Source organism: Scophthalmus maximus, chromosome 10 (genome assembly GCF_022379125.1).
Source record: "Scophthalmus maximus strain ysfricsl-2021 chromosome 10, ASM2237912v1, whole genome shotgun sequence".
In the NCBI taxonomy this organism is placed as follows: Eukaryota; Metazoa; Chordata; class Actinopteri; order Pleuronectiformes; family Scophthalmidae; genus Scophthalmus; species Scophthalmus maximus.
In genome coordinates this window covers 9400037-9411808 of record NC_061524.1, presented here as the reverse complement: position 1 = coordinate 9411808, position 11772 = coordinate 9400037, and the positions used below count along the sequence as shown (strand labels likewise).

General features: G+C 43.0%; 1 protein-coding gene across 1 annotated transcript; it reads right to left on the bottom strand.

Moving 5' to 3' along the window:
* Window positions 1-141: 141 nt before the first annotated feature.
* On the bottom strand, window positions 142-6080 carry mlh1 (mutL homolog 1, colon cancer, nonpolyposis type 2 (E. coli)). The gene is made up of 19 exons (XM_035605841.2): window positions 5817-6080; window positions 5252-5342; window positions 4859-4957; window positions 4682-4755; window positions 4477-4549; window positions 4294-4385; window positions 4144-4186; window positions 3825-3913; window positions 3613-3725; window positions 3412-3505; window positions 3169-3322; window positions 2680-3002; window positions 1603-1751; window positions 1243-1351; window positions 1096-1159; window positions 847-1011; window positions 666-758; window positions 461-571; window positions 142-372 (listed from the first exon to the last, which is right to left on the bottom strand). Exons 1-19 carry the CDS (start codon window positions 5921-5923, stop codon window positions 217-219), a joined length of 2199 nt encoding a protein of 732 aa, XP_035461734.2. The 5' UTR covers window positions 5924-6080; the 3' UTR covers window positions 142-216.
* Window positions 6081-11772: the final 5692 nt, after the last annotated feature.

The window sequence follows — 11772 nt, the reverse complement described above, 5'->3', positions numbered from 1 at the left end:
GTCCTATGTTCTACTTTAAGAAAAACCATGTATAGTCTTGGCACATTAAGAGGCTATTCAGGGCAAGGATTTCCTGTGACAGAGCAGAGCCGTATATACCGCACGGCATTTGGTTTTTCTCTTAAAGACAAAAATCACCAGTTTGGTTTCACAGAGGGGATTTATTTACAACAAGTATAAAAATAGAAGCCTGAAGGTTGTCAGATTTGATCATATTCAGCACCTCTCGAACACTTTATAGAGATCGGGTAAGTTTGCAATCTGCAGCACCGTGCCGTCCTCGCTGAAGTTCTTGGGAGGACTGAAGAGGGTTCGGAAAGCTTTGAAGATGATGTGCTCCGTTTTCCAACGCCACGAGTTGGCCTCGCCATCCTGAAACAAACATGACACATTTGTCTCCTTGTCATTAATTGTATCATGTGAAGAGTTAGAAAGGGTTCAAAGGCGTCCGGCGAGATACCTGCTCCTCCCCCGGTTCGGCCTCCAGGATGTACTGCTTCCTGATGGAGTAGAACATGCTGCACTCCTTACTTAGGTCTCTGAAGCACTCCTTCTCGTTGTCCCAGTTCACCTGCACGACACCACCGAGCCCCAAAAAGCCTTCAGATACAGTTGGTATTTACAGAATGTTGTCATGAATGAGGAGAGACTAACGAGGAGTTCACCTCAGTGGCCAGGCGCAGGATGAACATGGGGAGACCTTCCATGATGGGAGCGTACTTGTCCAGCAGCAGTGGCAGTCCTCTTAGATTTCCTTCCTACAACGCATGAAGCTCACTTTTTCCAATATGGCCAGTTGTGAAAAAACAGAAAAAAACCCCAATGGCAATTAACTGGGAACCTGACCTGGTCTATCTCCACGGAGAAGTAGTCCTCCAGCATCTCGGCTTTCTTCTTCAGGAAGTCCACGATGAACTGAGCCAGGCCTTCTTTCGGTCCGTCATCTTCTGTCCAGCCACTCTCGTCACAGTCCAGAGCCAACATGGCCAGGTCATAGAGCGGAGCCGGGGTCTGAGTGCAACATAATCGGTGAGTTCAAATCCTCCACTGTCTGTGCAGTACATCCTTATCATTCACAATATTGACTTTACTTACAGATAGTCTGAGCACGCCAAAGTTCCCAAAGTCGTAGGTCAGTATTTGGTAGAAAAGCTCCTGACTGTAAACAAAAAAAGAATGAGATGAGACATAAAGCAGCAGGTTGAAACACTGGAAATGACCCGCGAGTCTTCGGACTCGGACCTGAGTTTGGTGGTGTTCAGCAGGTACAGTTTGGTGTGATGTTGGATGAGAGTCCACTGGGGATTGACGCAGCCCACAAACGAGTGGCTCTGCAGCATTTCTTGAAGACCTGGAGAAAACATGCGCACGCACGCACGCACGCACGCACGCACACACACACACACACACACACACACACACACACACACACACACACACACACACACACACACACACACACACACACACACACACACACACACACACACACACACACACACACACACACACACACACACACACACACACACAGGAGAGGAGAACGACAACAGGAGGTATGACCCATGTGTTCACGGGGAACACAGAACATGCTTTCTTTACCTTTGTGTGTGTTCTCAGTGATCTCAGCTCTCAGCTCCTTGATGCTGTTCAGTTTTATGACTCGTCTCTTCGGCGTGGCTGCAGCCGTCAGGTCCTCTTCTTCCTCCTCCTCCTCCTGCTGCTGCTGCTGCTCCTTCCTTGGACGCTTTCTAGTTTACAATAATCCACACACAATCAAACAAACATGTCACACTCCCTGCATGTTTACAGACACTTGACACACTTCAAGACTCAATGGGCTGTGGGGATGTATACACAAGTCATCACACACTCAAGGAGTAATGGAGATTTTTTTTTATCTTGCCATAATAATTGGATGAGATAAGACTGCATTTTACTTTCTAGGCCACATGGGGGCAGAGGGAGTCTTCCATGATGTTGTAATGTCTAGTTTAGCAAAGAATTGCAACATCCAGTAGACACAAAAGCAATGTCAGCATTCATTCAGAGTGGTTTTTCTTGCCGGAAGAAATGCAGCTCCAAAATGTACCCTCTTTTTTTAAAGTATCTACAAACTACTGATGACCGGATGTTTGACTGCTCTTCACCTGCTGGTCCCTGACTTCATCTCTCCGCTTTTCGGTGCTGGACATGTGGTGCAGTCTGGATTTATTTAAAAAACACTTTTGGCGAAAAACTAGAAAAATGAAGAGCAGTGAAACCGAACCAGAGTAAATGTTTGAAATGGGCTAAAAGAGGCTAAAAAAAAGCTCCACTGAGCTTTGGAGGTTGTTCATTCTTCTGGGCTCATTAGTGTAACTAACACTTTTCCAAATAATATATAATAATAATAATAATGATGATGATTATGATAGAAGGAGCTAGACAAGGGGGGTTATGTCATTCATGAGGGATGATATGTTTACTTAAGTATTCTTCTTCCTGCTTCCTCACTTTGATCCTCACCCCACATGAGCAATCAACCATGACCTGTCCTTATTTGGCTTGCAAAAAAAGAAAATCACATCTGGATTACTCATGATGACTTTAGTGCTTAATCCTCGGCTGAATACCGACCACACCAAACCAAACTACTGCAGCTCTGGCATGATTTGGTTTTGAAAAGGAGTCATTCACCTTTGAACATCATTAGCACCGACGCTGCTTTCTTCCTCCGCCTCCTGCTGATCCAAGGCCTGCAGCAGATCTACGTCATCGGCCTCGTCCATCTCCACGTCGTCAGGGCGGGCGGTTTTGTTCGCCGCCTCTCTGCCGCTGGGACCGGCCGGTTCGGGGTCAGCCGACGGCTTCTCTTTCGGCCGGAGGAAGGCGTCCAGCTTCTGAGCGCGACAGTCGGTCCTCACCATCTGATGCGCGTACACTCGCTCGGTGGAATCTGCTGTGGCGCTGGAGGACTTCACCTCCGTGCCGCCTGAGACTGACAGCCCTGGCAGCAACGTCTGCGCAAACACAGTGTCTGTGTCATAATACACTGACACTTCAAGTTTTCAGATGTGAAAACAATAGAGACCCACAAATGGTATCACTGAACAACTGATGGACGACATTCTTTACTGTTGTGAAAGAACCAGCATATTCACAGATAGTGATGGAGTCATGCCCTACTTGAGTGAAATACGTGCGTGAGGAGTTGGTGCCAAGGAGTTTGCTCTCAACGTGCTTCTGAACGCTCTCGATGACGCTGTCTTCATGCAGGAAATGCACCTCATGTTTGGTGGGGTGAACGTTCACGTCTACGTTCTGCGGGGCGATCTCTAAGCTGCAGTGATCGGAAAGCAACGGTGAATGGAAAATGAATTTTAACAAACAATGCAATCCACAATAGAAAACAAACAAACGTTTCGTTACCTGAGGTAAAGAAAAGGATGCGTGTTCTTGGGAAGGTATGCGGTGTAAGTGGCCTCGATCGCTTTCTTCAAAGCACTGGACTCTACCAGACGATCTGAGACATCACAGATTCACAATGTCCATTTAACAAAGCGCTTATAAGATTGAATAATGTTCACCGGTGGTGAGCTACATTTCCACTAACTATTCCCTGATACGTACGATTGATGAAGAGGATCAGGATGCATTTCTTGACAGAGTAGTTTGCGTTTGAGATGTAGCCTTTCATCTTGTAAGCGAGTTTCTGATCCTCACAGGCAACTTCAATGAGCTCCCTGAGAACATGGCAGAGTGTTTAAGACGAGGAAGGATCACAACTGCAGAGAGCATCAAGTCAGATTAATTTTTGTCTTTCTTGGTTGGTCGGTTAATACCTGCTAACTGCATTTCCAAACACTACTCGAATGTTATCCACCACAGAAGCGTTGGGTAGAGTCCTCACATCTGCCACAGTCTCTCCATGCTGGAAAAAGAAATAGAAAAACTATAAAAATCTGACAATTGATCAAATTGACCTTTAAGCGGAAAAAAAAAATATTACCAGGGAGATAAGGGGACTAAGAGAAGCTTTCATAGAAATGTAGTGATACGTTTTCATCTGCTGGTATTGCAGAGAAAATCATGTTAACCTTTTTTAATTAAAAAACACTACAATAGTTTTGTGTATTAATCCAGAAAAAAGGACATCCTCACCTTTTTGACACAAAAGCTTTTTCCTGAATTGTGTATGGCGTACCTTCAAAAACAACATGACGACATTTAATACAGACGAGAAGATACACAAATGCAAAGATATTCATCACAAAAGCAGGAATTATGAGAGACGAGTAATAAAGCCCAGACCTGCTGATCACTTCTACAATCCTGGAGTGCTCATCACTTGGGTTCTTTAAAGCTTTTCTCCTGGTGGACACGTTGTAGAAGAGGTCCTCCACCTACAGGGACAGGGAGAGCAGAGAACTGTTCGAGGTCTAAGAGAATCCTGGAATATCAGTGTGTAAGATGCGACGTGTTAAATGAACTCACAAGAATCTGTGTTCCCTGGTTGCCCGCACATGGTTTAAGAGGACCTTTAACTTTGCCATCACTGTAGCTGCCTCTGCGTGATAACAGAATAAGAGATTACAAGAGCACCACCACGCTGTTAACTTAATAGCTATTATCATGTATGTGTCATCTTAATGAGGAGGCAAAAAAGCAGAGGAGTGATTCGTGATCCCAAATGTTATACCTGTAAGCACATTTGGCATCAGCTGTCTTGGTCGTGATGGTCACATGGGCAACATGGCTTATACTTGCAAGGGCCTGCAAACAAGAACACAGCCCAAAAAAAAATGTGTATGTCAGCATTTAATACCCCAAAGGCTAAAACTGCAACAGAGCTCAAAACTAGAGCAATGCTGCTCACCTCTCCTCTAAATCCATAGGTCGCGATGGCCGAGAGGTCGTCAAACGTCTGGAGTTTGCTGGTGGTGAAACGCTCACAAACGATTTCCATGTCTTCTCTCTGCATCAGTGAAAGAAAGCTCAGATTCACACTGAACAACACATACCCAAAATAGTAATATTAGTATAACAAAACTTTGTTTCTATGGCACTTATCTAAACAAGGTTACAATACCCATAGAAATAAAACTGGGCTGATGGAAGAGAAGACCAGACCCACGTGTTTAATAAGATCACAAAACATTTGTCTGCAGGATGTTTTCAGTTATGCCTCATGATCACTTTTGCAGACACCCTGACAAGAGGCCCCCTTCACGTGGACCGCGGACTGCAGGTGCACGCCCCTGTCACTCACCCTGATGCCAGTGCCGTTGTCCTGGATCTGGAGGAGCTTCAGGCCGCCGTCCTTCACTGTCACCTGGATGCTGGTGGACTTGGCATCTAAACTGTCACAGTATGAAGCGCAACCTGTTGTTATTATGCGGCCAAGTTATAATAATGAATTAATTTGTTTAGGGCTGCAACTAACGATTATTTTCATAATCGATTAGTTGTTTGGTCATAAAATGGTAAACATTTTGATCGTGTTTCCCCAAAACCACAAGACGATGTTTTTATTTGTCAACACACCAAAACTATTCAGTTACACCGTCACAGAGGAGCAAAGAAACCAGAACATAATCACATTTAAGAAACTGAAATCAGAGAATTTTGACCTTATTCCTCGCGATTAATTTAGTAATCGATTAATCGATTAACTGTTGCGGCTCTAAATATGTTATCGTGTTTCAGGTGTTGTTATGCAGCTGTGCCACAAACCACGTGTTGTAAACAAAGGTGGCTTCTGACATGTATTATCACTCTTATTGGTTCCAACCGCTGGCAACAGTCGAATATCTGACATGAGTTCGGTCAATTACCAGTTTTCAATCAGTTCTTTAACGGCGTTGGCGGGACGCTGGATAACTTCTCCTGCAGCGATCCGGTTAACAACCGTCTCGTCGAGCCTCCGGATGACTCCCGACATGTTGACAGAGCCGCTCGCCGACTTTCAGCGCAGTTGCACGGCCAGTAACGACTGTGAGTACACATGCAAACCAATACAAACATTTATAGTTTGGCTATCAAACAGTAGCATCACATCCGTATGCTACACACAGAGCGTGCGTGGGACCATAGATGGAAAAGAAATACAGAGGTCTCACTCTCTCTCGAAATGTCAGCGCAAGGCGAAAGACATTCTGTCATTCTTTAACTTTTCGGTCAACAAAATAATTTATTTTCATTTACCCACGAAAAAAAAGCTAAAATCACACGTGCGACATCATTTTATGTAAAGTGCGGATATGGATAAAATTATTTTTGTTTCAGCTACCCTTTTCTCACAAACAGTGATTCATCTTGTCAAACATAGACAATCTTTGATGACACTGCGCGCGGGTAGAAATTGAAGGGGCGTGGCCTGCGTCCTTCCGTAAGACGAGCAGGACGTCATTCGCTGGAAGTCTTCTTCTGTGGTATATATTTTGGGGCACTGTGCCTTCGATAAACACTAGAGCGCCAAATAACGAGTAATTGACGATGAACTCTTTCCACATTATACTACACATTTAGTAGAATAATAAACCTGGTGATATGTTCATATTACTCAATTCTGTTATGTTATTGCTGCATTTTCCCGCTTTTGATGTACATAGTACTTATACTGTCTACTCTCTGGCTTGTTCCTAGTGGAATGTACCATTTTAAACTGGCTTGCTATTAATACAAAATAATACAATAAAGTGAATTGCCCCATTTGGGAAAGTGTATTTTACTTGGTCTGCAAACAGGTCAGATGACAGAGTCAATTGATAGTACTTATCCTAACAACTATGCCTTGTTGCATAATAAAGTATATACTGAATTTTCAAAGGTTAAGCAATAGGTGGAAAAAATACTCCATCTTTGTTTGTATGTTATCTATGTTTTACTGTCTCTATCATCAGGGAGCTATTGAAGAATTTATTGTATGACATTAACTCAATGAAAAGTCCAAATTCCAGCTCCATTGATCTATAGACGCAACATTCCAACAAAATCATTTGTATGTAAATTTACTTCGCACTCAAACCAGAGTGATTAACCCATGATGACAAGATCTTCACTGAATTATATCTAGTTTATATTCCAGGTAACAGGATTATTAAAGCCCATGTTTAAACATGTACAACTATTTTTAAAAGTGTGTTAAAAATATCAGCAGTAAATTAATAGTAAATCATTAATAAAGTGTCAACACAGTATTGCTTTTTACAGTCTTGCCTTCCTCTGCACATTCCCTTGTTATTCCCTTGATTCACTGTAATCTTCAACTGTGCACATAATTGCTCAGACTGTATCTGTGTCTGCATTGCTCACAGAGCCATTGTTTTTGGTGTCCAAAATCCAAAAACCATAAAACAAAAAAAACTGTCCTCAGAGATATTCTATTACGCTAAAACTAAATCTACACTAAACTTATCCTCTCTGACTGTTACAGTTAGTGCCAACATTATGTTGCTAGGTTGCTAAACTATGGCCTCAGGCAGGGTGACCTCAACAGAATAAAATGTTATGATTAGGCTCTCCGGGGAGAGGCGCTGTTTGGATTTCATGACCTGGCAGAGCGTCTCAATGTAGTCCATCCTGAACCTTATTCCTCCTAAATTGTACTTGTAAGGGAAACATACTATCCTCAAATACCTGCACGGGAAAAACGATTAAACTGATGACAGCAGGTGAAAAATAAATATGATCTACCCGTCTATATTTAAAACGCAAGCCTACATTTTCAATCCAATGCTGGTGTTTGATCTAGAATCAAACAAAAGAACATCTACACTGTTTTGTTTTGAGAAGACAACAGCGATTTTATTTCTATTTGACCCAACCGTCATCGTTTGTACAGAGCAGATATGGCCGGATTTGTAGGGACGAAAAGTTGATCCGTCTAATCTGATTGCCCCTTAGAAAGCTACTGTGAGATTTTCATCCCCCATATTTGTAGTTAGTGTCTCTGTTGTGTAGGAGCCTGGTTAGAAGACTCCACAAGACAAGGCTCTTTACAACCAAATAAGGAGTACATGCTGCAGACAAGTGACACAAAGTTATTTGAACTTCAGAAAGCCTGTGTTGATGTCTGTGTTCGAAGCTCAAGGTGAGAAGCAGAATAAACTCATCTTCTCATGCAGTAAGTTTATACCTCTGACCTGTTGCCCCTCTCGTTCTTGTAAATTCAGCCACATTCCAGCGGAGCATTTGACCTAGAGAATCTCAGATAGATAACTCAAGTTTTTGCTTATATTTACCTAATCTATATAACATATAATCCCTCCCCCTGGCTGCCCGGAGAATTGGCACAGTTCAGTGGCTCAGCATCTTTGTAGAGCTGCTCTTTGAACGTTTGCCAACGCAGAACATAAAAGTAAACAGACCAACCTGAAGGGTCACTGGAAGTATGAAAGGAAGTCAGCTTGGCACTGACAAACATGTCACAGGCACTTGTGTGCGTGTGCTCCCTTTGGGGTTAAACTAGAAAGACTGCAGTGAAATCAGTGGAAATACTTCTGTCATATCAATTGTGTTATCATTGACTGTAGATGTTTGCTCACTCTCACTCTGGCACAATGGATCCTGTCTTAGTTGCTCCAGTGGTACCTTTAGGCCGAGGGAAAACGAACACCATTGTCTTTACATCCAAGATGTATTGGGGGGATATGATGTCTGTCCTGGAACGTGTGTCCCTGACTCAATGCAGGACGTTCCAGTTAGTTCAGCAGCTGCAGGATATACAACAGGATACAATACAATAGAGCTGGAAACTAGTCAGACAGGTCCAAAAAAAAAAAAGTTGACGTAAGCAAGACAGTATTGCAAAATGTAAATCACGGTTGTCGTTCCCTGTTTTTCATCTTGTCGGGTAGCAATGGTCTATGTGGAGACAGGTATTCTCCTTCTAGTCTGTGTAAATTGACCCTTTGAAACAATAAAAGTGGACACATTGCTTAATGTTATATGCCTCAACTAGCCAGAGTCCGGGTCAGAACTGGTTGTATACCTCTCTAGGCATCATTCTGCTTTTTCCCTCGCATGCTGCTCTTCTATTGTCCCTTTCTCAAGTGGAGTCACTGAAACTCAGATCACAACTATTTCAAAGAAAGGCCTCTCCTGTCGCTACCTGCCACCTGCTACCTGTCACCTGCCATGACAGGCACACACAAGCATGCGAGCAAACGCATTTGCGCGCGCACTTGCAGGTGCGCACAAGCATGCACATATACTGTACACGCAGGCCCTTACAACAGAAAGCCAAAATATGATTAAAGTGCATTCAGAGGGAGAGGAAAAATAAGTCCTGGTACAAAACTATTGTAGTAATCCACAGACACACAATGGAAATTCACTTCTAAATATACAAACACTGACGACAAACAAAATGACAGTCAAATCAGATTCAAATGTACACCTGCTGCCGAGTATTACACCCATTGTGTGAACTGAGGTCTGCAGCAAAGTGTGCACCACCCAAACATTGCCTCCAACAACCTGGGACCATTCCTCACCATCATGCTGCGCTGTGTGTCTATACATTTCACCCTGACAAGAGCCTGTTGTTTGCTACTGCTGTGGGTTTGTCTCGCCCATGTGTTAATATCGACTCGTTTCTCCACCAGTGAGGTAATGATCTCCGGCTGAACAGCCCCTGGCTGCTCCGTGACATCGTGCCTGGCGACAGCGGGGCTGAAACGTGTACCGCATCTCTTAGAGACACAAAACGTTGTAGGTATACAATCATCTGTGGAATTTGCCATGGCCTCTCTACGTGACAAATATAGACGAGCCTGTCTTTCCTCTAATCATGAGTGCGGTCGCTCACACATGCTTAAACGGAAAATTGTGTCAGATGAAAAGTAAAATCAAATCGCGGGTGTTCTCCCTTTGTATTTGAACTATATCCATTTAGTAATCTCAGCTGAATCACGGGCAGATTATGAGTTTATGAGCTATGTGTCAAGGCCTGTCATCAGTCTAGTCCAAGTGTAGGGACACGCTCATTTATAACTGTGCTGCTAAGTCATCCTCTTTATTCCACCTTCATCATCTCTGTAGGACAGCCCGATCTCACCTCCCTGAGAACTGCTAAGACTTCCTCTCTGCCTCTTTGACAAATGATTTTGCAGCTGCTCGTCCTTTTCCTCCATTTCTCATCTGCTTCCTCCTCCTGCTCTCAGCTTATCGGCGTCAAAAAAAAAGCCCCATGCTACAAACAAAAGATGAACACATGCTCTCCGAAGTAAATGAAAAAAAAGGTTTTGTCACTGGAGAATTTAAGTACTTCAGCAGCAGTTTGTAGTTGTACTGACCAAAGATTCAAACTATTGATCTACAGCCGTGCAAGTGGTTAAAAGGCTAATTTCAGCATACTCACAAAGATAAAAAGGTGTTCACCTTGTCTGCCATCTTAGCGTAGCAGGTTCTTATTGTCAGCACTAACACACAGTAAGGCAGGGGCTGATTACATTAGTTAAGGGATCAGCAAAGTTACCACATAAATACAATGTTGAGCCTACAATTCTAGGGGGAGTTAAATATCTGTAAACTTAAACAGCAGACCAACTGATAGTTGAGGAGATATGTCACTCAAAACCGTTGTTAACCTCATGGAGGGACTAGAGGAAAAGTCAGGACATCATCAAAGTCAATAAAATGACTTATCAGCCTGGGACAATAAATACTTATGTCTTAATACAAATTCCCATGGTCATCTATACAGTAATTGTCAAGTTAATTGTCCATCTGGACCAAAATTGTGGACAAGCCGAACGACATCGCTCTCCCTCGATTCATAAAGCTATCATGACTAAAAGTAATCTTTTTTGCTACCTGTTTAGACAAGCGATTGCCCCCATGAAATACATACCTGCCAATACCTGTCCAGCCTCACCCTATGACTGAAATCATACTTTTATATTCATCAAGAAAGAATTTTGTGGTCAGCTATTCCTTGAAGTCATATCCTTATCCTTTTGTTTCCTGTTCTGTGTTGAAATATTTGAATTTGAATATTCCCCTCCACTTTGCTGCTCCTATAAGCCAAAGGTTTCAACATCACAGTCAGGAAACCAGCTTCAATCAAACAGAGTATTTCATATTTTATTAACCTCTTTTCCAGCTGATACACGGGAGGTGGTGGCGGTCTGACACATGGCACGCTGGATAGTCATTGAAGCGCAAGCCTCTCAAGTTGCTCACACCCACAGATGAAGATGCTGATAAGGCAACTTGTCCTTCATTACAGTACATATGACACAATGTGGACCAGCCCTCACTTTGATAAAAGTATACTGTAAACAGTCAAATGTGATGAATCTGACCGCACGTGTATCAAAGTGTATCTAACAGGCATGAGTTTTATCTCATAATACTAGACTGGTAGAGTAAACCAGACTTATTCTACAAGGCCTCTGTGTAGACCAAGTTATCAACTGTTTTCCACCATTTACTTTGTCTTTGTTGCCGTTCAACAATAACAGTTCATTCTCACATTGTTTTATCGCATAAATCATATCACTTTCTGTGTGTGTTTGATAAATATGCTCCTGGAGAGGTTTTGTGAAGGGGGAGGGCTCCAGCTCTGACTCACAGTTTGGCCGTGTTCATGTTTCATAATCAAAGCTGCGAGTCACACAACCAAAAACCAAGAAACCAAATATGTTTGTGCTGCGAGCTACAGGGGCTAAAAGAGAGCAGCGTCGAATGCTGCCCTGTGGTATGTTGTGTAGCAACTATCTATGATCTGTGTAAACATTCATTTTGATGTTTCTGTTGCAACTGCTCCTCTGTGTGCCTTGGGTG